Below are 26719 nucleotides of genomic sequence, written 5' to 3'. Positions count from 1 at the left end.
ACCTCCCGATTGGCCAGCCGAGGGGGAGGAGGCGGGGCGAAGCCGGCCAGGCCCCTCGACCCTGCACAGCTCAGCCTGTTTGACTGACAGGCTGCGGTGGCGCGGTTGCGAAGGCAGGTGAGTTTCTGGCTGCTGCCGGCGGGTGCAGGGGCTGGGCCTCTCCGAGCTGGGGCGACCCCAGCCCAGCTCCTGGCCGGCGGGGGCCTGGCCCTGCCCAATGCGCTAAACGCCGCGGCCAGGTGAGCAGAGCCCGGGAACCCCCGGCCGCCGTCACCCTCTCCCCTCCTCCGGCCGGCGCCCAGGGGGTCCTCTGGGTTCCCGTCGGCCCACATCGAGCCCCCGGGGACTCGTTGCTTCTCCAGGACAGGGGACGTCATCTCCTTTATTCGGCCAGGGCCTGATCCAGCGTTGAAAGCATGCGTGTGGCGTCTCGGGAGCTGACTTGTATTTCCCCTGAGTCTGGGCCCTGACATATGTTTTCCTTTAGGGACAAAAGATGACCAGTTATTAGTGGTGGTGAATTAAAGTCCCACGCCGATTGCCCCGCTAAAAATGGCCCCCCGCCATTTCTTCCCGAGGAGACGCACGTCTGATGCTTTGAACCCACTGATGATGTGGTGGTTTTTTTTTTGAGGCTTAGGGCTCCTCCGGTGTTTGCCAGCCCTTGACCTTAGGTGGCCTTGTTTTCATCCTTTGTCACTAGGACTGTCGCTCTGCCCTTGGCCCCTTCCACCCCGAGATGCTGTGAGGATTAAGTTTATTTCAAATATGGGCATCAGCCAACGCCCGTAGGAAATAACTAAATGCCTAAGTAGTGGCTTTGAAGGCTTTAGGAACCCCTTAAATAGTAGTTTTCCTTTCTCATTATAGGCCGGCGCGTTCCTTTGAAAGCGCTACCTCTTATTAAGCACTCACTCCGTGGCAGGCACTGGGCTAAGCATTATCTCATTGAACTCTCCCAACAGGCCTATGAAGGAGATTCAGTTGTTTTTCATTTTGCAAATGAGAGTCTAGGGTTCCGGGAGGCGATGCGTGCCTCGAGGGACACAGCCGGAAGGTGGAGCCCGGGTCAGCCGCAGGCCCACCTCTGCAGGTTGTCCACAGGAGCTTCAGTAAATGTTTGCTGCAAGGGCTGTTGTTACGGCCCATTGGCTGGGGGAGGTGCTGATGGAGGCTGTTTTGGGTTCCCTCTCCTGGAAGGCCACTCTGAGGCTGGGCAGCATTTCTGGGATGCCTTACTTTTTTCTGGAACAGCCTCCTCTAAGATTGTTGTTCTCTTCCCTGGACGGAGACAGATGCACTCAGGACTTCTCAGAACAGCCTTTTGGCTTTGATCTAAAGCTGTTTAGTAGCTGTGTGGCCTCCAGCCAGTTACTTGACCTCTCTGAGCCTCAGTCATTCTTCCTTTAGTGGTGGAGGTGGAGATGGATTTAGCTTCCAATATTGCCCACCCCCAGGGTGGTTATGAGGATTTAGTGAGGTCTGTCAGTATGAGTTCGGTACCCGGGGCCGTTCGGGCAGGGGCTGGGTGGGTAAGGCCCATGGGGGTCACTGGAGGTGTGTGGGAAGCAGGACTCGCCAAGGCAGGAGGAGGCTGACAGTTCTGCTTTGAGAGCCAGAAGTACGGTGGCCTCTCAGCGAATTAAGACTGGGTTAAAGGGAGGAATGTATCAGGGATTTAGGGAAAATGGAGTTGCTTGGAAGTCTACTGGAGAAAAGAGGGCAGGAGGGAGAAAAAGGGTACTTGTTCAGAGGGGTGCAGGTGTGTGGGCTGAGGGATGGCTAATGGGGTGAGGACCAGGTTAGGGGGTGTCCTTGTGTTGGTGGGGGGCTTGGCAGCGTCACCTTTCCTGTCCTGAGGAACTTGGCTCCTGGCCGGGAGGAGGATGTAGCCAGAACCTCCAGGAAAATGATGAGTAATGGGCACCTGAGGCCTGGCCTCGGCAGCTGGTGCCAGGCCCGGATGTACCGCCTGCCAGCCTGCGTCCCTGGGGAGGCACTTCCCCCGTCACTCAGTGCAGGCCCGGGGGAAGAAGTGCCTGCCCTCATTCAGGACCAAGCGTCTTGGAAGCCTCACCCCGCCCCAAATGGGTGGGCTCTTTGCAGACTTACCAGCCTGCCTCCTTTCCTCCTGCTCTCTTATCCCCAAGAGGAGAGGCAGGCCGATCTGGTGGGTCAGGAGGGAGAGGTGCTCTGGGGTCGCTGTGGTGAAGGTGCCACCCCTCTGGCTGGCATTTGGGGCACCTGCTCTAGGGCAGGCACCTCACTGACTCCCAGCAGCACAGCCGACCAGCTGCTCTCAAGAGGGCCTGTTCCCACCCCAGCTGGTTTGGCTCAGTGGATAGAGCGTCGGCCTGTGGACTGAAGGGTCCTGGGTTTGTTTCCCGACAAGGGCACATGCCTGGGTTGTGGACTCGATCCCCAGTAGGGAGCGTGCAGGAGGCAGCTGATCAATGATTCTCATCATTGATGTTTCTACCCCTCTCTCCCTCTATCTTCCTCTCTGAAATCAATAAAAATGTGTATATATATATATATATACATATATATGTATATATATATACACACACACATATATATACACACACACACATATATATGTATATGTATGTATATATATATATATATATATATATATATATATATATATAAAAAGCCTTCACACTGTCACTTTACATTAAACAAAAAAAAAAGAGGGCCTGTTCCCAGGCTCCATTCTCTCAGCAGTGCCGGTTTCTTTCCCTTCCAGTCTTTATTAAATGCCTACTGTGTGCGCTCCATTTATTTGCACAGAGGGCGGGTGGGAAAGGCTGTGAAGGCAGACACGCCTGGCTCAGTGCCTGCTCTGTCCCTTCCTTGCTGTGTGGCCTTGGCCAAGTGCTTCCCATCTCAGAGCCTCCATCCTTCCTCTGTAAGAGGAGGAACTGTGGTCCTTACCTGAGAGAGCGTAGGTGGGCATCGCGCCTGGCCCGGAGTAGGTGCTGGATCCTGGCGCTCCTGCTGTTCAGTTGGGGTTACCTTTTCTAAAAGACCCCTCCCTGCTCCACCTTAAGTGAGAGAAAAGGAATCTTTTAAAAGCCCCTGTTTTGAGAAAAAGATTAAACTTACAGAAAAGGTACAAAAATAATAGAATGAAATCCTATTTATACCCTTTATCTAGATTCACCAATTATTAATATGTTAGCCCGATTTACTCTATATATTCATATACTCATTATCATCATCATTATTATTGCTGATTCATTTAAGAGTAAGTTGCAGGTATCATGACTCTTTACCCCTGAATATTTCAGGGGCAATCATCTTCAACCAAGGACATTATAATATATAACCAGAAAAATAGTTTCCATCTTCAGGAACTTGAACATTCATATAATACCATATTAGTCTGTTGGGCTGCCCTAAAGTACCACAGACTGGGTGACCTAAACACAGAAATGTATTTCCTCACAGTTCTGGGGTCTGGAAGTTCAAGATCAAGGTGTCAAGAGATTTGGTGCCCGGCTCGCGTGGCTCAGTGGCTGAGCGTCGACCTATGAACCAGGAGGTCATGGTTTGATTCCTGGTCAGGACACAGGCCCGGGTTGCAGGCTCAATCCCCAGTGTGGGGCGTACAGGAGGCAGCCAATCAATGATTCTTTCTTGTCATTGATGCTTCTATCTCTCTTTTCCTCTCCCTTCCTCTCTGAAATCAATAATAAAAAAAAAAGTTGTGTTTGTTTTTTTTAAGAGAGAGATTTGGTTTCTTCTGAGGCCTCCATCCTGGCTTGTAGTCGGCCACCTGCTTGCTGTGTTCTCACAGGGTCTGTCCTCGGTGCCTCCTTGTGTGTCCAGATTTCCTTCTCTTAGATGGATACCAGTCAGACTGGACTCAGGCCGCTCTAAAGAGCTCATTTGAACCTAATTGCCTCTTTAAAGACCTTGTAACTTTTGGGGGGTACAATTCATTCCACCGCAAGCACTATCATCTAGTGTCTGGCCCATATTCAAATTTGTCAGTTGCTCCGCTAATACCCTTTACCTCGCTAACCCAGGACCCAGTTTTGTCCTGTCTCTGGTGCCTTTTATCTGGAACAGTGTCTCAGCCTGCGTTCAGACAGGGAATCGGGTTGTCGGAAGCAGACGTGCTGGCTGCCTAGGGACAGGACAGCTGTTGGCTCCATTCCCTGGGGTTCCGCTTCCTGGCTTTACTTTGATGTCAAAAGCTCTAGGAGGTGAGCTTGGATCTTAGGATGCAGCCGGGAGAATCAGAACCGCCATGCACCAGTCACCTGCTGGGTGTCACACTTGGTACGGGGCTGGTCGGCCTGGCTGCCCTGGGCAGTGGAGCCCCCAGTGAACAGCTGATGGAAGGTGCCCTTTGGCACGTGACTTACATTCCAACCAACCCGTTTCCTAATCTCTAAAGCATGACCAGTAACACAGTTACAGTGCTAAATATTTTTTGAGCATTCTTTTTCTTTTTTAATTTATTTCAGAGAGGAAGGGAGAAGGAGAGAGAGAGAGAGAAACATCAATAGTGAGAGAATCATTGATCGGCTGCCTCCTGCAGGCCCCACACTGGGGATCGAGCCAGCAGCCCTGGCATGTGCCCTGACCGGGAATCGAACCGTGACCTCCTGGTACATAGGTCGACGCTCAGCCCCTGAGCCGCGCCAGCCGGGCTTTGAGCATTCTTGCTGTGCAGATAAATGCAAGCTCTGGGCCACCCTGAACATCCATGGGGTCAGAAGTCACTGCCCTTCCTGTGCATCGACTCACCGCCCTCCCAGTAACCCTATGGCTGTGATTGTCCCACTTCATGGACGAGGACACTGGGGATTGAGTGATTTATCTAAAGGCACACAGCTTGCAAGCGACGAGAGCAAGGATCCGAAAGCAGGGCTAGCTGTCTCTATCTCTGTTTTCCGTAATTATAGTCAACTCTGCGTTACTGTACAGGAAACAACAGGCAGGTAGTAGCGTGATAAAAGGTGGCTACGGTTAGTATTATAACACCCCCAGTGGCTGCATGCAGGTGCCCTGGTGTGGAAATATGGATCTCTGAGCCCCAGGAGGGCGGGGCCCGGCTCTGGCTTGTTTTCCATCACTCAAGCCATTGCCTGAGGAGGTGCCTGCTCAGTGCTGGTTGGGTACCAAGATAAGCCAAAGGAAAACCTTGAGGCAGCTGAGATAAGTAAGGTACAGGCCCTGCAGCGGGTGCACTCGTGTTTCAGGTCCTGTGTGTGGATTAGGCACCCACAGTTCTGGTTACCCCACTCAACCTTTCCCCTTCATGTAACTGATTTTAACCATTCACTTAAAAAAATGTTCACAAACCCTAAGCTTTCTTTTTTTAAAAAAAATATATTTTTACTAGAGGCCTGGTGCACGAATTCATGCACAAGTGGGGTCCCTCAGCCTCGCCTGTGGGATCGGGCCAAAACCGGCTTTCCGACATCCCCTGAGGGGTCCTGGATTGCGAGAGGGCACAGACCAGGCCGAGGGACCCCACCAGTGCACGAATGGGACCAGGGAGGGATGCAGGAGGGCTCAGTCCCGATTGGCTGGACCCCAGCAGCAAGCTAACCTACCGGTCAGAGCATCTGCCCCTTGGAGGTCAGTGCATGTCATAGCGAGCAGTTGAGTAGCCTTAGCATATCATTAGCATATTACACTTTGGTTGGACAGATAACTGGACACTTAGCATATTAGGCTTTTATTATATAGGATTGATTTCAGAGAGAAAGAGAGAGATAGAAACATCAATGGTGAAAGAGAGTCATTGATTGGCTGCCTCCTGCACACCTCCTATTGGGGATCGGAGCTACTTTAAAACAGTGGAGCTACCTGGGTGCCCGGTTTGTCCCGCAGGCTCCCTGCCAGAGGCCTCGCGCTCCAGCCCAGCACGGCGGCTGTCGACAGAGAATGTGGAGATCGGCTGCTGCTCACGGGTGTTGCTGTCCGCAGAGGTAGGCCCCAGGCTCCCCCACTCGGGTGTGGCCCTCAGGCACAGAGCAAGGAGGGAGATGGAATTTTCTTTTTAGGTAAAATAATGGAATTGTGTTTATGCTTTTCTTTTTCTTTCTTTCTTTTTTGAAGCCCTCTTTTAGAAAAACAAACCCGAATGAAATGATGTGATTGATAGCTGAGGCTGAGAGGAAACAGCAAAGCTGGCCGTGAGCGAGCTGCTGGAGCTGCTGGTGGGCCCGTGGGAGTGCATGTGCGGTATCTCCGCCCGGGCTGGCGTTCCCAGTAAGTTAGAGTGAGAGCAGGCGCCTAAGAGTCCGACGAACTTGGGCTCTTGCCCTCCTACCCATGAGGCTGGACGCGAAGGAGCCCCTTCCTAGCCTGACCACCACCACCTCAGAGATTGCTGGGGAAGGTTTTGGGTTTAAAAAAAAATGTTTTTAAAATTGATTTCAGAGAGAGGGAGAGAGGGATAGAAACATCAATGATCAGAGAATCATTGATCGGCTGCCTCCTGCACCCTCCCTACTGGGGGTCGAGTCTGCAACCCGGGCGTGTGCCCTGACCTGACCGGGAATCGAACCATGACCTCCTGCTTCATAGGTCGATGCTCAACCACTGAGCGACAGCAGCCAGGCCCTGGAGAAGTTTTTAAGGGAAGGATGCGTGGGAAGCTCTTATCTGGTACCTGGCATCCAATCCGCACCTGTAGCTCCTATTCTGGCTGGGAGTCCACCTCCCTCCAGTGGACACAGGGCCCCTGCCTTTCAGTAAACCAGTACCCAGCCCCCCTCAGTGGACCACACCTTTGGTCTGTAGTTCAGTAGCAGCCAGGAAGGTGGCATTGGTGCAGCTGCAGGGCTGACTGGGATCCCACAGTTCCTCACACAGCCATGGAGAATGCCCCGAGCAGCCCAGGGGGAGGTGTTCTCTTCACCCCACTTCCCAGCAAGGAGAGTGAGGCTCAGAGAAGTTACGTAGCTCCCCTTGCTCGCTGGCTGATGGTGTGGCTGAGCTGGGACTCAAGGCCAAGGTCGTGCCCTTAACTACTGGCCTCCCAGCCTCCCTTTGGCAGTGGCTGCCATGTCTAACCTGGGACTCTGTTTTCCTGTAGGTGAGACCAGGCCAGAATGGGGGACTCCAGGGACCTTTGCCCTCACCTTGACTCCATAGGGGAGGTGACCAAAGACGACCTGCTGCTCAAATCTAAGGTAAAGGCTCAGACAGGGCGGTGCCGAGGCCCACGCTCGGGGCCTCTGATTTCTGGGGACAAGCGTTTCTGAAGCAGCAGCAGAGCTGCCTCCCACCAGCCTCGCCCATCTTCTGTGTAAAAGGCAAGGCTGGCGTCTGCTCGGAGGCCTTCCCGGCGCCATCCGGGGCCGAGTCCTAGCGGCCGTCAGCCGTTCCTTCTCCCAGTCCATCTGGGAGCACGGACGCTCTGTCCATTAGCTGCCGAGCACATGTCACTTCGCTGCATCCCATTAACTGGGACTGAGCTCCATGATCGCGGGGTTGGGGGTGGGGATGGGGGTGGAGGTGGGGATGAGAAGGCCTGCAGCTGGCTGGCTGAGTGCTCAGCCCAAATCCACGCATCTGTTACTCAGGCCAGAAGGGGAGACACGGGTAGACAGGGAGAAGGCTCCGTCACCCGGACTACCAGTCACCTGTGTTTTCTGGGGTCAACAAGGACATTGGTCTCCTCATTTGTTCCCGACTCTGAAGTCACAGGAGGACACAACCCAGACCACCCCTTTTCATGGAGCTCGGAGTCTAGATGGGAGCAAGGGAAGAGTAGAGGGTGTGATGGGATTGCAGAGTCAGGGGTCTGAGGTTCAAATGCAGCCACTGAACGTGTCTTTGCAGGAACTGAAGTGTAGAATGGGAACCGACCTAGGCTAGTGGCTGCTGAGGGCCCTGCTGAGGCACAGAGCCTTCGAGCGGAGGCATGTGGGGCGGGAGGGTCAGCAGAGGCAGGGGTGCGCTCCCCCAGCTGGAGCGGCCGGGCTCCGGGAGGGTCTCCGCGGCCTGTCACCTCTGCCCTTTCTCCTTCACCCCGCGCAGGGAGCCTGTCAGTCGTGCGGTGTTTCTGGGCCGAACCTGTGGGCCTGTCTCCAGGTATGGGCTCCTTGCGGCTGCCGGGGCGTGAGTGCCATCTGGACGGGGCTGGGAACATCCGTCCCCCATGCTGGGTCCTTGGGCAGGGACACAGGACATGGCATGGCTGTCTCAGGGGCGGGTCCCAAGCCAAGAGGGCCCCAGACTCAGCGAGTCCTTGGCTGGCTGCCTTGGCAGCCATTAAACATGACAAGAGGGGCCCTAGCCGGTTTGGCTCAATGGATGGAGCATCAGCCTGTGGACCGAAGGGTCCCCGGTTCGATTCCAGTCAGGGGCACGCACCCCAGTTACAGGCTCCTCCCCGGCCGGGCCCTGGTCGGGGCACCCGCGGGAGGCAGCCAATCGGTGTGTTTCTCTCACATCGATGTTTCTCTCTGTCTTTCCCTCTCTTCCACTCTCTCTAAAAACCAATGGAAAAATGTCCTCGGGTGAAGATTAAACAATGAAAATTAAGAAAAAAATGACAAGAGGGAAAAGCAGGCGGGAGGAGACTCTGGACCAGACGGGCCTGTCTGCGTAGGAGGCAGGATTCTGTCCGTGCAGGTGCCCGTGAGCCGTGCGTGGGCATCTGGCTCGGGGCCCTGGCACTTTAGTACAGCCCGTCGCATGCAGTGGGGCCCACGACCCCGATGACTGCCCGCCTCGGGGGGCGGGGGCAGAATTGGGGAGGCGATGCCTGATGGGCTTAGCCGGTGTGTGGCCATAGACTCTCCAGTCAGACCTGGTCGTGTTTGGTTATTACTGTTGATTAAAGAGACTCACAGTTTTCATTATGGAAAAAGTGTGGAGTTTCCTCAAAAAATTAAATATGGAACTGCCATTTGACCCAGTGATCCCACTTCTAGGAATATATCCCAAGAAACCCCACATGCCAGTTGGAAAGAATGTATGCACCCCTGTGTTCATAGCAGCACAATTTACAATAGCTAAGATCGGGAAACAGCCCAGTGCCCATCAGTGGATGAGTGGATAAAAAAGCCGTGGCACACTTACACCACGGAATACCAAATAGCAGTAAAAAGGAAGGATCTCTTACCCTTTGCGACAGCCTGGAGGGGCCTGGAGAGCATCATGCTAAGTGAGACAAGTCAGTCAGAGAAAGACAAGTATCACATGATCTCACTCGTATGTGGAATCTAACAAAATAAACTGATGAACGGAGTGGATCCAGGGACATGGAAGCGTGGAACGGAGTGGGGAATCTCGGAGGGAAGTGGGGGGAGGGGGGGGGGGAGGTAATCAGAGACCTTGTATGCACATATGCATGGCCCATGCCACAGACAACAGGGTGGTGGAGGCCTGGGGAGGGCAGTGGGGGTGGGCTGGAGGGGGTCAATGGGGGAAAAAAGGGGGACATATGCAATACTTTCAACAATAAAGGTTTAACAGTTTTCAGTGGGTGATAGAATTATGGGTACTTTTAATTTTTTCTCTAATTTTGTAATATTTTTCTAAATTTCTACATGTAGGTATTTTAAAATCATACTGAAATGACTGTTCCTTAAAATGTCTTTAAAATAAATACAAGTAGAGAAAGGCAGCTTGAGGGGTGAGAACAGCTCAAATCTTCCCAGAGACAGGGTCCCCGGATCTGCAACCTCGTCCTTAGATCCTGACACTCGGCATAAAGCAGATTGTGGGCCCGGTCCGGGCACCGGGGGTGGGGGTGGGGGCAGCAGGAAGTGTGAGGCATGGTCCTACCTCCTGGGAGCCCCAGGCCCCCAGAGAGAGAGGTTCAGAGCCACATCAGGAAGCCACGCTTCCTCTGTGAGGGAAAGGCCCTCTCCAGCCTGTGCAGGGCTGACCCCGGGGACGGGGCCGACCCCAGGCGCTCCCGTGGGGAAGCGGCCGCGGCTGGGTGCAGCCGGTGGGAAGGCGCTTGGGCTGGGCCTCGCTGGATGGATTGATTCGGGAGAGGAGAGGGCACAGCAAAGGCAGGGCCATCAGGGCCATGCTGTTCGCCTGCGGGAACCTGGGGCACAGTGGGCCCCACCGCCTCTGCCCATCCAGCGTCCCCTCCAGAAATGTGGATCCAGTAACGGGCCGTCAGGAATTCGATGGGCCGGGGGCACGCGGAGGCAGAGAGGGTCTGCCCAGGACGAGCTGTGGCCCTGCCGGGCTTTTTGCGGGAGAGCAGTAGCCCAGGCGCCCTGCCCGCCTCACTCAGAGACAAGGCCATTCCGGGGAGCTCGAGGGTGTCCCCCGTGTTCCTGCATGCAGGGCCTCCCTGTTGGGCGGAGGGGGGACACGCTGGTACACCCTCTCGGCCAGCCCCCACCCACACTGCTCCCCTCTCCCAGGTGGCCTGTCCCTACGTTGGCTGCGGAGAATCCTTCGCCGACCACAGCACCATCCATGCGCAGGTGAGTGGTGGCCGGGGCAGGGGCTCTGGTCAGACGGCCCAGAGCTCAAAGCCCAGCCGCAGCCGCCTCCCAGCTCCACCTGCCCGCGCTGGCCTCCGAGGCCGTGCCTGTAAAATGGGAGCGATCATAGCAAAGACGCAGGAGCTGATGCGCTGCCCGCTCATGCTGGCTCGGGCACTCGCGGGCGAGGGTGAGCAGACCCGGCTCCAGGCCGCTGTCCCCACAGGGCCTGTGCTGAGAGCTGAGAGCAAGGCGGCCCCCTGCAGGCCTGGCACCTCTCGGGCCAGTGCCTCCTGGGCCTGATTTTGGATCTTGCCTTCCAGGCACAAAAGCACAACCTGACCGTGAACCTGACCACCTTCCGGGTGTGGTGTTATGCCTGCGAGAAGGAGGTGTTCCCGGAGCAGCGGCTGGCAGCTCCCCTGCCGGCCGCCTCACCCCGACTCTTTGAGCAGGTGAGGGGTGCCGTGGGGTCCCGTTGGTCGGTTACACGTGTTGAGGGCGTGGCAGTGTGACCCGGGGGAGGCTGGGCGGCTGGACTTCCCCGGGGGCACATGGGCCTCCCCCCCCTTGGCCCCGTCACCCCTCTTTCGCTCCTTCTGGGTCTTGAACACAGGACTCTCCGCTGCCCTCGCTCCCTCTGAAAGCCGTCCCCATCGCCGTGGCCGACGAAGGGGAGTCCGAGTCAGAGGACGATGACCTGAAACCTCGAGGTAACGGCCCGAACAGGGTGCTTGTGGGGTGGGCCGGGCCAGGCCGCCGCTCTGGGCCGGGCGCTCTGCACGCACTGGGATGGGCGGAGGGTCGGACACCGCATGGCGTGCTGGCTTCCCTTGGCGTGCAGCCCCCAGCCGAGTCCTGGAGGCCCGGCCCTCCTGCCCCGTCTCCCCACGTGGCCCCGGGAGGGTGGCCCCTCTGCACGGCCCGTGCCTGGGCTGTGTGGGTGGTGGGGGCCGGTGGGGGCACAGTTGTCCCATTTGATGCGCTCGGGTCATCATGGCTGGCGAGCAGGGACCACATTAACTTGCTTGGCGGATCTCTGGGCGGAACACCAGCCCCGTGTCCTCCTCTGGCGGCCCCGGCGGCTCATCTCCGTGTGAATGTGAGGGTTCCTGGCGGGGCAGGTGCTCACCCCTCTCCCCACACGTTTCCAGGCCTCACGGGCATGAAGAACCTGGGGAACTCCTGCTACATGAACGCCGCCCTGCAGGCCCTGTCCAACTGGTAGGCTGTCACCTCCCCTGCGAGGGGGCAGGAGCTGTGCCCGGGACCCCGGAAATAGCAGCAGCAGCCCCCACGCTGTGCTGCACATGCCCACAGACGCCTGCACGTGGATACACATCAAAACCCCTAAAAACACGCATGCACTTTGACCCAGTGATCCCGCTCCCGAATTCAGGGAAAGGTAGCAGATGTGGAGGGAGGGGTGTGGGCAGGACGCGCCTCACCCTGTGGTTTACCGGCAACAACTTCAAGGTCCGGGGCGTCCGGGAGGACGTGCCCCCGTCTGGAGCAGCTGTCGCACGTGGGAGGGTTCAGGTCGATGATCGTTGTTTGCTGACCCATGTTTTCTAGTTTTTCTTCGGGGAATGTCTGCTTCTTGTGGGATGAAATAAGCTTAAAGCCTAAGGAGAGCGGGAAGGGGAGATGTCTTCAGGCTCAGGAGCTTCCAGAGAGCGGGTGACGGGAGGGGCAGGTGCCGCTGCTCTCCCTCACACAGCCAGCCCTCACCTGGGGGCCCCTCACCTGGGAGAGGAAAGGGCTGCGTGAGTCCGCCAGGGCCACGGAGCAAAGGGCCACAGGCCAGGGGCTTAGACAGCGGCAAGCTACTTGCCCTCAGCGCCGAGGCTGCACATCCGGAACCAAGGGGTCGCAGGCTGGCTTCTCCGCGGCCTCTGCTTGGCTCGCCGAGAGGGCTCCTCCCCCAGTGCGTGCTGCCTCCTCTCCGGCTCCCCCTCTCAGGAGGGTGCCAGTCGCCGGGTCAGGCCCGGCCCGATGACCTCGGTTTAACGGAATCACCTTTGTAAAGACCCTCCGAACAGCCACCTCTGAGCGCTGGGGGTGAGGACTCCAGCATAGAAATCTGGGGACAGTTCAGCCCCCACCCGGCGGGATCCTTCTCCTCATCCGCCCAGGAGCTCTTGCCTCTCCGCCTGCTCTTTCTCACCGCTGCCCCTTCTCTCTGCTTCTCCCCCTGCTTCTCTCCCCGGACCGGCCCCAGCCCTCCGCTGACCCAGTTCTTCCTGGAGTGTGGCGGCCTGGTACGCACGGACAAAAAGCCCGCTCTGTGCAAGAGTTACCAGAAGCTGGTGTCCGAGGTCTGGCACAGGAAGCGGTGAGGGCCAGCCCGGACTTGGGCAGCTGTGTGGGGGCGGGATTTCCTCTCTCGCTGCTGGCAGCCCCCGAGGCGGAAATCATGGCCAGCTATTTTACACACGGGAGAAGCGAGGTTCAGAGAGGTTGAACTCTCTTGCTCAAGGTCACAGCTTATGAGAGATGGAGCTAGAGTTTGAACCTGGTGCCCATCCAGCCGGCAGCCCCTTTTCAGATGTGGGTGCCCAGGCCCAGACGCCCATCGCAACCGCCTAGGTCTCAGCCACGACTGCACGGGGGAAGGCACCTCATGGGTGGCAGCTGGCGCTTTAGCTCCGTGTGAAACGAACTTAGAGGCCAGAAGCTTGGATTAGACCCGTTTCTCCAGGAAAAGTCAAAACCGGAAATAATTTAAAATGAGAGCGTAGAAATATATTAAGTGTAGAAGCAGGTTACAAAGCAATATGATGCAAAAATAAAAACATATATAAAACAGAAAAAACCCACAAAGCAGTATGATGCAATACAATTCCAGTGTTGTAAGAAGCCAAGTTTGTTAAAGTATATACATTGAATATGATTTTGTATATATCTGTATTTTCAGGGGGAAATCTAGAAATCTTGATGGTAGTTACCTCTGGGTGGTCATGTTTCCTGGTTAGGCTTTCCTGAAATTTTAGATTTCTCTGTTTTTGTTACACTTCAGTTACTGTTCACGTTCAATGTGGCAGTAGTGTCAGGCGCACACACGGTGCTCAGGCGCTTATGACGTACAGAGCGGCTCCCTGACATTTCCAGGCTGCCTGGCACCACACCAATTATTAGATTACTAGTGACCCAGTGCACGGAATCCCGCGAGACCCAGACCCGCAGGAAATTGCACAGGACCCGGGACCCCCCAAGTCCTGGTGTGCCGTGGGACCCAGAGTCAAGTCCCCGCCCACCCGCACGCGCCTCGCCTCGCACGCAGCCTCCTGGTGACCTGTCTTTGGTCTTTGCGGCATTACGACCACTGGGTTTTTATCATGTAGATTTACTGTATCCCTGTGCTGTCCCAGGAGCCCTTAGCCTGGCGTAGCTATGACTTGATACTTTCCTTCTTTTTTAAAAATATATTTCATTGATTTCAGAGAGGAAGGGAGAGGGAGAGAGATAGAAACATCAGTGAGAGAGAGAATCATTGATTGGCTGCCTCCTGCATATCCTCCCTTGGGGGCATGTGCAACCCGGGGATGTGCCCTGACTGGGAATCGAACCTTGACCTACTGGTTCATAGGTCGATGCTCAACCATTGAGCCACACCGGCCGGGCGACCTTTTCCTTCTTGACTGTGGAGATGTGTGAGCCTGCTGGGGCTCCTGGCGGGTCACCGCCCCCCAAAGGCGTGGCCCCCCACTGCTGGCCGCCTGTCGCCCCTCAGGGTCTGGAGCCCGGGCAGGCCATCTGCACTAATGGGTCTGGTTCTCCTGCAGCCCAAGCTACGTGGTTCCCACCAGCCTGTCCCACGGGATCAAGTTGGTCAACCCGATGTTCCGAGGCTACGCCCAGCAGGTAGGCATCTGCGCAGCCCCGGGCACCAGGGCCATTATCTACCGGGCCTGGCTTTGAAGCAGGACCAGCGAGGAGGGCGCGGCAGAGGCCGGGTGCTGTGGGTGGGTCCTCTCACCGCCGGAGCCTCCTAGCAGCCGGCTGCTGTTCTCCCCACGCGGCCTATGGGGAGCCTGAGGCTCAGGGCCTCACACCGGCCCGGGTTCCACGGCTGGTAGGCGTGGAGGGATCTTGGGCACAGGCGGTCTAGCTGCAGAGTCCGCCTCAGCCCTGCGTTCAAGGCCCATGTTTATTCAAGGAAACAGTTGATTACACGCTTTGTAAATCTAAAGAACCCCTTTGAAACCGATACCTTCTGTTGCATAAAATCATGGGGCCAAGATGAAGCAGAAGGGCCCTGGCTGGTTTGGCTGAGTGGACAGAGCATTGGCCTGCGGACCAAAGAATCCCGGGTTTGATTCAGGGTTTCATGTTTCCTTTTTCTTTTTAAATTTTTTTTAAAAAAGTTGATTACAAAGAGGAAGGGAGAGGGAGAGAGAGATAGGAACATCAGTGATGAGAGAGAATCATTGATTGGCTGCCTCCTGCAGACTCCCCACGAGGGATGGAGCCCACAACCCAGGCATGTGTGCAACCAGGAATCAGACTGTGACCTCCTGGTTATAGGTCGACACTCAATCATTGAGCCATGCTGGCCGGGCTCATCATTGATGTTTCTTTTATTTTTTTTTAAATATAATTTTTTAAAAATATACATTTTTATTGATTTCAGAGCGGAAGAGAGAGATAGAAACATCAGTGATGAGAATCATTGATCAGCTGCCTCCTCCACACCCCACTGGGGAGTGAGCCCACAGCCAGGCATGTGCCCTTGACAGTAATCAAACCCGGGACTCCAGTCCGTAGTCCGACGCTCTAGTCACTGAGCCAAACCAGCTGGGGCTCATCATTGGTGTTTCTATCTCTCTCTCTTCCTCTCTGAAATCAATAAAAATATGTTAAATAATAAAAAAAAGACGAAGTAGAATGCAGCCACATATATACCTCAGCCCTGAGCCGGTGGGGGTCCAGGCCTCGGCCCCACAGCGGGGCTCTCACTGCTGGGCTTGCCGGTGGAGCGGGAGGTGTCTGGGCTGCTGTTCCTGCTGCCGGAACAAGGGAGCCAGAAGCAGCGGCAGGCAGTGAGGGGTGCCTTCAGACCCCTGCCTGCCGCTCACCCCTCCCAGGGCGCGGGCTGCTGGGCCCTCCTCTCCTCATGCCCTCAGCTGTGCGCACGCCAGGTTCCTGACTGGGAGGCCCAGCGCTGCCTGATCACCACCCTTCCTGGAGACAATGTCTACACAGCGGTCAGAACCCAGCACCAGCTCTTGTTAGGTGGTCACCGCCGGCCACAGAGGCACAGCCCTGCGTAGCCCCAGAGCTCTCTCAGGGGCCCTGCCTCACCCCCATGGAGCAGCTCGCCCAGGCCCCACAGCACGGAGTGGCAGGGTGGGCAGGCCTCGCCGAGCCGTCCCCTCCCTCGGCGCCTCCGGCTGTACGGGCGTGCTGGCCCTCGGGCTCTCAGCGAGGACCCGCTGGAGCAGGCCGCTCGGCTGCTGCCTGGCACCCGCCGGGGCCGGAACAGTTCTGTGTCTGAAGCGTAGCCGCTTGGAGGGCTCTCGGGGGTGGGGTGGGGGGGTGCTGCCGCGCTCCCGTGGCTCCAGATGTTGGCACAGAGCGCGTCTGTTAAAAGGCAGGACAGTAGGTGGCGTCTTAACCTTCCAGTGCCCCTGACACAGGACTCGTCTCCTCCCCCCCTAATGCGAGACAAGGTGGTGTTCGCATCTCTGATCTTGAGTTTGGCACTTTGACCAAGGAAAGCCTCGTCCAGCCCTCCCTTCCCTGCTGGAGCCCAGAGAATGAGGCCCCTCCCAGGTCCCACGTGAGGCTTTGGGTGCTCGGCTGGGTCTGGCCACCTCGTGGTGCCCACCTTGTATGCTCAGGAGTTGGGGGGTGGGGGGGGGGACTACGAGGGACAGAACCGGACTCTGAACCCAGGAGCCCAGCCTGGCACCAAGTGCCCCCTCCCCGACCCGCTCTGAGACCTATTAAAGCACCTCCTGTGTGCACGCTGCTCAGCAGGGCTCAGGGCTCGGGCCTTGCTGCCCTGGCTTCCCGCTGGGTTGGCGACAGGATAGAAGCGTCAATGCTGTGATTTGAGAACTGAAGTGACAACTTAGTCCCAGTCTTGCCAGGGTCTGTGTCTGCAGGAGGTAGATCCTGTCCTCCAGCTGAAGGGGGCGGGGCCTCACAGGGAGGCGGGGCCTCACAGGGAGGCGGGGCCTCACAGGGAAGGCGGGGCCGGGGCAGGACTGGGAGAGCAGGGACACCAGAGGTCTGGCCTGCGGGTGGTGGTGCTCCCTGCAGAACTCAGCTGAGCCCTCGTGTGTCCCTGTCACCTTCCTTCTTCCATGGGTTCCCTGCCTGCCCAGGTGTCCTCTCCTTTAAGGAGCAAGGTGACCCCACTGGCTAAACATGACACCTGTGCTCCCCAGCTGAGTGGGAAGCAGAGCGACAGGTGAAGAGCAGTGGCTGGAGCCGGATGGATCTGGGCTCTGCCACCTGACAGCTGCTGCGTGACCGGGAGGCCGGCGCTCCCAGCCCCCATGTGCTCAGCAGAGGGGGGTGAGGACGGTGGGACCGGCCGCTGAGGGGCCATCAGTGCGTCTGCCCGGGCGCAGCGGGACGGGCCAGAGGAGGCGCCCGGCGGCCTCATCAGAAGCAGCAGGCGCTGTGGCAGGTCCCCCACCGGGAGAGCCCTGGTGACACGGCCCCTGGTTCCAGGACACCCAGGAGTTCCTGCGCTGCCTGATGGACCAGCTGCACGAGGAGCTCAAGGAGCCGGTGGTGGCGGTGGCCGCGGCCCTGACGGAGGCCCGGGACTCGGATCTGAGTGACTCCGACGAGAAGAGGGAGGGCGACCGGAGCCCGTCAGAGGACGAGTTCCTGTCCTGTGACTCCAGCAGCGACAGGGGCGAGGGCGGCGGTCAGGGCCGGGGTGAGGGCGGCTCGGCCGAGGCGGAGCTGCTGATCGGCGATGAGGCGGGCCGCGCCATCTCGGAGAAGGAGCGGATGAAGGACCGCAAGTTCTCCTGGGGCCAGCAGCGCACGAGCTCAGAGCAGGTGGACGAGGATGCGGACGTGGACACCGCCCTTGCCGCCCTTGACCCCCGGCCCCCAGAGGCTCAGCCCCCATCGCCACGGTCCGCCAGCCCCTGCCGAACACCAGGTACCAGCCGGCCGCTCAGGAAACCACGCCGTTTGTCCAGCACCTACTGTGCGCCAAGCACTGCCACACTCGGTGTCCCTACCACCCTGGGGGGGGGGTTTCTACCACAAGACCCAACTCCTGGGTGAGAAATGGGCTAAATACTAGGTCCAGACTCATTTAGCTGATAAAGCTGGCGGGGAATTCAAAGCCTGCCCTGCAGCCCTGTGAACGTCACATGGGTGGGCACAGACGAGGGACCCACGGCGGGTTCAGGCCTCAGTCCCTTTAGGAGGTGCTGGCTGCCCTGGCCCAGCACGGTCCCCTCTCTGCCCACAGAGCCTGACAATGAGGCCCACATGCGCAGCGTGTCCCGGCCCTGCAGCCCCGTCCACCACCACGAGGGCCACACCACGCTGGCCAGCAGCCCTCCTCGCGCGAGCCCCGTGAGGATGGGGCCGGCCTACGTGCTCAAGAAAGGTGTGGAGGACTGGCGGGAGGGTGGGCAGCGGGGCTGGGAGTGGGAGTCCTGCCTGTGGCCTCCGGGTTCGAGCCTTCCTTGCTGGGCTGGGCTGCGACTCTGAACCCCCCACCACCACTGGGACATGAGTGGGGGAGCCCCATCGTATAGATCATGGCCAGGCGCTAGGAGTGGAGTGCAGACCTAGTCACGTGACGCAGAGATTTGACCCCACGTCCTGGCCAAGCAAGCCCGAGCCCGGTCCTGGCCCCAGGCAGACCCAGGATTGGCTCTCACTCCCTCTGTGCCCGCAGCCCAGGGGCCGAGCACGGGCAGCCGGCGGCGGAAGGAGCAGCGCTACCGCAGCGTCATCTCCGACATCTTTGACGGCTCCATCCTCAGCCTCGTGCAGTGTCTCACCTGTGACCGGGTGAGTGCCCTGCGCTGGGGCTCGGGTGAGGAGCGTGTTCTCCGCCTGAGGCCCCTGCCTTTCTCGAGAGGCAGGGCCCTGGGGGCAGGGTGCCCAGGCCCAGGGGTTGGGGAGCAGGCCCTCTGCCTCCCACCTGCCAGCCGGTGGCTGGGACTCGGGTGCAGACTCTGCTTGGTCTGAGCAGGGCGGGATTCTGGAAGGTGGAGACCCAGGCTGACCTTTGACTCCACAGGTGTCCACGACAGTAGAGACATTCCAGGACCTGTCCCTGCCCATCCCGGGCAAGGAGGACCTGGCCAAGCTGCACTCGGCCATCTACCAGAACGTGCCGGCCAAGCCGGGCTCCTGTGGGGACAGCTACGCCGCCCAGGGCTGGCTCGCCTTCATCATGGAGTACATCCGACGGTAAGCCCCCGCTGCCCTCCAAGACGCGAGCGCCCCAGCCCCGCCTTCCTGGGACGCCCAGCCTGGGAGGCGACAGACCTTAAACAGCAAAGCACAGGCGTTTGTAGGGACGAGGGTGGGGTCCGGAAGGAAGCTGGAGGCTGAAGGATGTGTGGGAGTCAGCTAAGTGGGGGGTGTCCCTGTCCACGCCGGGATGGCCCTTGGATTGGAAGGCAGGTGAGGACAGGAGTGACCAGGCGGCAGCTATAAAGGAGGCCAGCGGGGGGAGGGCAGTGTGGCTTTCCCTGACCATGCCTGCTCTCCCTGCCCCAGGACGGCCAGCGGCTCAGGGCCCCTCAGATGAGGGAAGCGAGGCTCAGGGCGAGATGAGGCCACTCTCCCAGGACACTGAGCTGCTGGCTGGTGGTCCCAGGTGCCTGGCTCCACCCACTGGGCCAAGATGCCTCAGCCCATAGGTCCCCGGCTCTTACCCTTGCTCAGGCCCTGGTCGCACCCACCACCCCTCTTCTGTCCCCATAGGTTTGTGGTATCCTGTACCCCCAGCTGGTTTTGGGGGCCGGTCATCACCCTGGAAGACTGCCTCGCTGCCTTCTTTGCTGCGGATGAGCTGAAGGGTGAGTGGCCAGGCTGGCTTGGACGGGGCAGCTGGGGCAGCATCCAGTTGGAGGTTTCTGGGACTTGCCTGTCAGCCTCCCACCCCTGCCCTCCGGGCTGGGCCGGGGGCTGCATGTCCTCCCCGTCCACCACCTGGCAGCTCTCAGGGGCCCACCTGTTTTTCTCTCCTATTAATCTGGTGGTAAAGACCATACCACGCTTTCGTCCTGCATGTCCTTGATTATTGCTGCGCGTGAACATGGTTTTTGCAAGTCTATCGGCTGTTAGTATTTCCTATTTTGAAATTTCCCGTTTCTGTCCTTTTCCTATTTTCCTATTGAGTGTGGCCTGGACTTCCAGGGCCGTGTTGAACAGGAGTGGTGAGATGGGCACCCTTGTCTTAGTCCTGCTTGTAGAGGAAGCTTTCAGCTTTCCACCGTGGAGTCTGATGTTAGCTGTGGCCTTGTCATATGTGGCCTTTCTACGTTGAGGTTGTGTTCCTTCTGTGCCCAGTTTCCTGAAATCCGTGTTCATGGAAATATGGGCATTGAAATTTGTCAGGTGGCGTTTCTGTACCCACCAAGAGGGTCCCGTGACGTGTGCCCTTCACCCTGTGAAGGCGTGTGCCGTCTGGTGCACTCCTGCCTCTCATTGCCTTCCCCACCGACCTGTGTCGTGTTCTCCTGTCCTAGGTGACAACATGTACAGCTGTGAGCGGTGCAAAAAGTAAGTGTGTGCATCCGGGGCTTCTCCCCGTTCCTCGTCTCCACCCCCTGCGGTCGGTACCAGCTCCACACACATCCCCCGGGTTCCCCAGTAGGTTCCATCCTGACCTTGCAGAGGTGAAGGGGTGGGGGGCGGGGCGGTGCTCGTCTGGGCCCTCAGGCCGTCACCGCCTGTCACCTGCTCTCCTCCCAGGCTGCGCAACGGGGTCAAGTACTGCAAGGTGCTGCGGCTGCCCGAGGTGAGAGGAGCAGCCCGCCACTGCCCGCCGGCCTCTCCGCTGACCGGTGGCGGCCTCTCTGCCCGCCACTGCCCGCCGGCCGCTCCGCTGACCGGTGGCGGCCTCTACGCTGACCGGCAGCGGCCTCTCCGCTGACCGGTGGCGGCCTCTCCCTGACTCAGAGGCTCTGTGTGAAGGCCGTGGGGATGGGACGGCTGAGGGCCTCCCGGGGTCTGGCAGGTGGACAGGGCTCACCTTCACTTTGTAACTCGGCACCCTCTGTGTGGCCTTCTTCGTTACCACGAGGCAGGGGTAGGGCGTGGAGGGCACCACTGGAGTAGGCAGAGCTGGGGAGGGGAAGTCAGCAGCCAGGGGCAGCTCCGGGCAGGCGGCCGGCCCTCTGCGTGCAGGAGCCCGCGGCCCAGCTGCCTGTCCTGGGGTCGGGCCCTGCTCGCTCCAAGCAGAGGCCTCCCCATCCAGTCCACGGGCACCGCCAGCGCGGGCCTCAGAGGCTCTAGCCCAGCGGTGGGCAAACTACGGCCCGCGGGCCGGATCCCTCCCGTTTGAAATGAATACAACTAAAAAAAGAGACTGTACCCTTTTATGTAATGGTGTTTACTTTGAATTTATATTAGTTCACACAAACACTCCATCCATGCTTTTGTTCCGGTCCTCTGGTCCAGTTTAAGAAACCATTGTGGCCCTCGAGTCAAAAAGTTTGCCCAGCCCTGCTCTAGCCGCTGGCTCTCCTGTTCCTACTCAGATGACAGGACCTGGGCGGGCAACAGTGGGCCCCTGTCAGGTAACAGGGTGATGATGGGCCCTGGTCGGCCCTGGAATGACCAACCTCCGGCTCCCCCAGATCCTGTGCATCCACCTGAAGCGCTTCCGGCACGAGGTGATGTACTCGTTCAAGATCAGCAGCCACGTCTCCTTCCCCCTCGAGGGCCTCGACCTGCGCCCCTTCCTGGCCAAGGAGTGCACGTCCCAGATCACCACCTACGACCTCCTCTCGGTCATCTGCCACCACGGCACGGCGGGCAGTGAGTCCACACCCACCCCCAGCCCCGCCCGTTCCCCAGGGCGCCCATAACCTGCCTGCCTCTCCCGCGCAGGCGGCCACTACATCGCCTACTGCCAGAACGTGATCAACGGGCAGTGGTACGAGTTCGATGACCAGTACGTCACCGAGGTCCACGAGACGGTGGTGCAGAGCGCTGAGGCCTACGTCCTCTTCTATAGGTGTGCGCCTGGCGGGTGTGCGCCTGGGCGGGTGTGCGCCTCTCAGGTGTGCGCCTGGGCAGGTGTGCGCCTGGGCGGGTGTTACGGGGCCTGGGGGCCTGGACCTCCTGCCCTGCTCCCCAGGGCTTGACTGAGAACATGGTGGTGGTGGAGCCTGAAAGATTTTTAAGGCCCAGGGGTAAGAATTCAAGTTCTTGAGAAAGAGCCCCCTGGCCGCGGGGAAGTGGGAAGCCGGAGACGGGGTTTGGGTCTTCTGTGTGGTCCCCGTGGAGGTGATGTGGCCAGGACTCCGGCCGGGGTGGTGGGCGGCTGAGAGGTGGACAGCTGGCCGAGGGGTGCGGGCGGTGAGAGTCAGGAGGCTGGATCCGGGAGGTGGGCGCCTCTGAACAGCCCTGGACAGGCGGCTGTGCCCATGGAGGGGAGCGCAGCGGCTCCTGTCGCCCCGCCAGGAAGAGCAGCGAGGAGGCCGTGCGGGAGCGGCAGCAGGTGGTGTCCCTGGCCGCCATGCGGGAGCCCAGCCTGCTGCGCTTCTACGTGTCCCGGGAATGGCTCAACAAGTTCAACACCTTCGCCGAGCCGGGGCCCGTCACCAACCACACCTTCCTCTGCCCCCACGGAGGTGAGGGCCTTCTCGGTGGGCGGGTGCCGGGCGGGCGGGCCGAGCCCCCGCCTCACCCTCCCTGCGCCTTCCTCCCCAGGCATCCCGCCCAACAAGTACCACTACATCGACGACCTGGTGGTGATCCTGCCCCAGAACGTGTGGGAGCACCTGTACGGCAGGTAGGGAGCCGAGGCCACCTCTTGCAGGCAGCGGCCCGTGTGGGCCCGCAGGCAGCTGGGCCGGAGAGCAGAGCGGGCAGGGCTGCCCAGGCCCCCCACACCCAGCAGATGGCATGGAGCCGTGCAGGGCTTCCCTTGCAACTGTGTCTGCACTGAGAAAGGTGCCTCTGGTGGGCACCACCCTGGCTCTACAGAAGCCAGCACATTGGCCTCTCACAGGTAGTCCTGCAGGCCGGTCCCTCCCCCACCCATGCCCAGCTCAGGTGGCCTAGGGCTCGTGCTGCCCGGGCCTTCTGGGTTCAAGTTCATCAAGACCAAGAGCCTGTGTTCCCTTGAGGACCTGCCCAGGCCCAGGTCCCCCCTGTAGCCGGGCAGGCAGGATGTGCCACGGCCTGGAGAGAGGGTCAGACGGGTGTGGAAGGCGCGGCCGAGGGGTCCTGGCTGCCCGGCCTCGTGCTGGACTGGCTGGGCCCCATCCACTTGCAGCTGGGTGCAGACCCTGCCCTGTGGGTGGGACAGAACCCCACAGGGAGTGCGCCCCAAATCCTGTGGGACCCGTGCTTCCACCTACAGAAGGACCTGCAGCCCCGCAGGGTCCAGCAGGCAGGCTCAGCCCCACAGCCCCTGCCCAGTGGCCAGGAGCGGAAGTGGACGTTGGTGTGTCTTTGTGACGCACCGGCCTGGGCGGGCGCCCTGCGGGAACTGGGCACGCTGGCACGTGGAGTAAACAGACTGGGCCAGGGGGCCCAGGGAGCAGTGCCAGGGGCCTCCCGGGACAGGAGGGCTGGCTGGCGGAGAGCAGTGCCCACTCTCCAGGCCTGCCCCCGGGACCTCCCTCAGGGCTGTGTGTTTCTATGTCCCCTCCCCTCTCCCCCTTCCTGCAGGTTTGGGGGCGGGCCTGCTGTGAACCACCTGTACGTGTGCTCCATCTGCCAGGTGGAGATCGAGGCGCTGGCCAAGCGCAGGCGGATTGAGATCGACACCTTCATTAAGGTGCATGGGGGGTGTGGGTAGCCGGCCTCCAGCCTCCGCTGGGTCACGTGGGGACTCGAGGACAAGCCAGAGGCCTGCGTGGAGGCTGTGCTCGGTGGGGGATCAGAGTGGCCGGGCCAGGCCCCCATCGAAGGCCGTACTGGCAGGGGGTTGGGTGTAAGTTCAGGCCCATCTGCCTGGTGAACTGTGCAGCAGCTGGTAAAGGAACGAGGTGTTGCTGTTTGGGGCTGGATGGTTCTCTCTCTCTCTCTCTCTTCTCTCTCTCTCTCTCTGTCTCTCTCTTATTTTAAAAAATATGTTTATTGATTTCAGAGAGGAAGGGAGAGGGAGAGACAGAAACATCAATGATGAGAGAATCATTGATCGACTGCCTCCTGCACGCCCCCCACTGGGGATCGAGCCCGCAACCCGGGCATGTGCCCTGACTGGGAATTGAACTGTGACCTCCTGGTTCATAGGTTGATGCTCAGCCCCAGGCCATGTCGGCTGGGCTGGATGGGTCTTTATTGTGGGGGCTCGGAGCCATGCAGCAGTGGAGGGCTGGGCAAAAGACGCTGAGGCACTCCGTGCCTGTGGCCATGGAGACAGGAGAGGGTCCGAATAGTCTGAATAGGGCCAGTTCTGCCAGGCGGAAACAGCCGCGGCCACGCGATCTCCGCTGAGGTTCTCAAAAGTGACGGAAAAGAGGTTCTCCCGAGGGTCAGTGGCCGTCCTCCGGGCAGTGGGTCGGGGACGTCTATGTTCCTTGAACATCTGGGAGTTTAAGTCTCCTACCTGCGTGTCTAGTGTGTGGGAGTGAAGCTGGCTGGGCGGGTGTTGGGGTGTCCATGCTGACCCCCCTCTGCCCCTGTGCCCCCGCCGTCCAGCTGAACAAGGCGTTCCAGGCCGAGGAGTCGCCCGGCGTCATCTACTGCATCAGCATGCAGTGGTTCCGCGAGTGGGAGGCCTTTGTCAAGGGCAAGGACAACGGTGAGTCCAGCAGGGCTCGGCACCAGTGGGGCAGGGAGCCTTGGGCTGCGGATCCCCGGGGAGTGGGCGTGTCCCGGAGACGGAGGAGGGCCCGGGTCTGTGCCGGCCCAGCGGGTGTTTGGTGCCACCCCTTTAGGTGCCACCCTCCCCTCCCGAGTGCGCTGAGAAGGCAGCTGCCCCGCCCACCAGGCTGCCCATAGGGGCCGGGACGCTCTGCCCCTTCCCTCCCGTCTCTCCAGCTGATGTCCCGAGGAGGCTGCTGCTCCCTCTTGCCCGCCCTCTCCTTTGGGGATTCTGTTACCCCAAATCAGGGGTGGGGAGCCTCTTTTCTGCCAAAGGCCAATCGGCTATTTATAATGTCCTTCGCTTAATATCTCACTCATTAGAATGCTGGGAGGTCCCAGGACGTCCCTGTGCGGGGCCGGGGCCTCTCAGCCGCCTGCGGGTGAGCATCTGGTACCCTAGTCCTCACCTGTGAGGACTCACACTGGACCCCGGGGCCAGGATGGCTTCTGGGGTCCCAGGGGTGGAGGCACATGCTCTTACCCGCCTGGGGAGAGTCACGGTGGAGGCGGGCACTGGGTTCTTCCCGCTGGGCAGCGGCACTGAGCCCGGGCCCTGTCTACTCAGAGCCCCCCGGCCCCATTGACAACAGCAGGATCGCGCAGGTGAAAGGCAGCGGCCACATCCAGCTGAAGCCGGGTGAGTCTTGGTGGCAGCCCCGCTCCCCCTGCCCGCGGGCTGTCAGCCCCGTCCTTCCCCAGCCCCTGCGTCAGGCCAGACGGCCACCCCAGTCCAGGCCCGGCCAGTAGATGGGCGGAGGCTCCGGCCTCCGTGTGGGTCCTCGAGGCCCCTCCGCCCCACCCCACCTCCACGGCCCTCTGCTGGCCTCGCCTGCCTGCCCCTCCTGTGGGCCCCACCCCTGGGTCCTCCGAGAATGGATGTTGTGCTATTTGCACGGAAGCCCTTGGTCGCCCTCCTGCCCTGGGGGCCCGGCCCTCCTGGAGCCCCCACGGCCGGGGCCGTGGTTCCCCGGGGGAACGGGGGCTCGGGGTGTGAGGGCAGCACCTGCTCTGACAGGCGCCTCCCGGGCCCCGCAGGCGCCGACTACGGGCAAATCTCCGAGGAGACCTGGGCCTACCTGCACAGCCTGTACGGCGGCGGCCCCGAGATTGCCATTCGGCAGAGCGTGGCCCAGCTGCCGGACCCCGACAGCCTGCACGGGGAGCAGAAGATCGAAGCCGAGACCCGGGCCCTGTGACCTCCGGGCCGCTCTGTGAGCCCCTCCTCCTTCTTAGAGACCCTCTCGTGTCCCTGAGCCTGGGCCCTGAGCCTGGGCCCTGAGCACACCTCCAGGAGGCGCTGGGAGGACCTGGCTGGGCCCGGCCTGTGCCCTCCTCCCTGCAGAGGGCGTTTGCGCTGCGGGGCCCAGGTGTGTGAGAGGCAGAGTGTTAGGTCCCAGTGAGACGCTGGGACGGGAGCCACCCCCTCGGGCTGGTCCACACCACGGTCAGCGGCGTTTACTCGGGTCTTCGTCCTGGACGTGCCCACATGTCCCTGTCGTCGGGTCCCCAACCTGCCTCCCGCCAGCGGAGGCCTGGTTTTTGTCCCGAGTTCTCAGCGGCGTGGCTTTGGGACAGAGGGCCGGAGAGGCTGCGGCTTTGTGGGCATTTCCCACGGGTGCCTGGTCCAGCCCCCGAGGCCCGCGGCAGAGGCAGAGCAGAGCCGAGTGCCCGCCTCACCCCGCACCTCCTCGTGGTCAGAGAGGCTCCGAACCCTGGGCGCTGGGACTCGAGGGGCTGTGTCCGGAGGCAGCTGGCCCCCGCACCCCCCCTGTGCTGTGAGCCGCCCCCAGTGGCTGGACTCTGAGAGAGAAGCGCTCCCTCCCGCACACGCCCAGCTGCGCAGGCCTCGGCTGGAGGTGTGGCCCGGGCAGCTGGCACACGGAGCGTGTTCTGGATGCTGAGTGAGGCCACTGTGCCCTGACCTCCAAGCACAGCTTCCATGGAGGACGCAGCTGAGCCTGATGCTCACCTTGTTGGGCCAAAGTGAAGTGGGGGGAGGGAGGGTCCTGGGACCAAAGCCCCCAAGTACCGTGGACTTCAGTCTCGAAGCGGCAGATGTGGCGGAAGTCCCAGCGGGCAGAGCCCTGTGGCTCAGGCCTGCGACCTTGTTCTCCAGGACCTGGGGCCTTCCCCAGGCGATCACAGAGCAGCCCCGTTGGGTGTGTGGGCGCTGCTGCTGCACCGCGGGGACGCCAGCACGGAGCTTCCGCGGTGCGGGCTGGAAGCTGGCCCACGTCTGCGCCGTGTAGTCTGTGTGCGAGACGCATAATAAATCCACCCGCGTTCCCCACAGCCCTCGCTGT

The 26719-nt window shown here is 60.0% G+C and overlaps 1 protein-coding gene across 5 annotated transcripts; it reads left to right on the top strand.

Moving 5' to 3' along the window:
* Positions 1–23: 23 nt before the first annotated feature.
* On the top strand, positions 24–26708 carry USP20 (ubiquitin specific peptidase 20). Of its 5 annotated transcripts, none has more exons than XM_036329369.1 (26): positions 24–117; positions 5854–5951; positions 6082–6234; positions 7064–7160; positions 8011–8064; positions 10365–10427; positions 10751–10882; positions 11044–11140; positions 11582–11651; positions 12649–12762; positions 14213–14291; positions 17112–17556; positions 17875–18015; positions 18310–18425; positions 18658–18830; positions 19350–19444; positions 20117–20150; positions 20343–20388; positions 21230–21410; positions 21483–21609; positions 22059–22228; positions 22308–22389; positions 23274–23382; positions 24249–24351; positions 24982–25053; positions 25452–26708. In XM_036329369.1, the coding sequence occupies exons 4-26, from the start codon at positions 7080–7082 to the stop codon at positions 25610–25612; spliced, it is 2745 nt and encodes a 914-aa protein (XP_036185262.1). In that variant the 5' UTR covers positions 24–117; positions 5854–5951; positions 6082–6234; positions 7064–7079; the 3' UTR covers positions 25613–26708. The 5 variants fall into 5 exon arrangements, 4 of the variants coding, with proteins under 4 accessions (XP_036185262.1, XP_036185264.1, XP_036185265.1 ...); XM_036329370.1 differs by having other exon boundaries at positions 108–239; XR_004971112.1 differs by lacking the exon at positions 25452–26708 and having other exon boundaries at positions 23326–23382; positions 24982–25020.
* Positions 26709–26719: the final 11 nt, after the last annotated feature.

Source organism: Myotis myotis, unplaced genomic scaffold (assembly GCF_014108235.1).
Source record: "Myotis myotis isolate mMyoMyo1 unplaced genomic scaffold, mMyoMyo1.p scaffold_m19_p_12, whole genome shotgun sequence".
NCBI lineage: Eukaryota > Metazoa > Chordata > Mammalia > Chiroptera > Vespertilionidae > Myotis > Myotis myotis.
The sequence above is the reverse complement of the archived record's forward strand: the minus strand, read 5'-3'. Positions and strand labels throughout refer to the sequence as shown.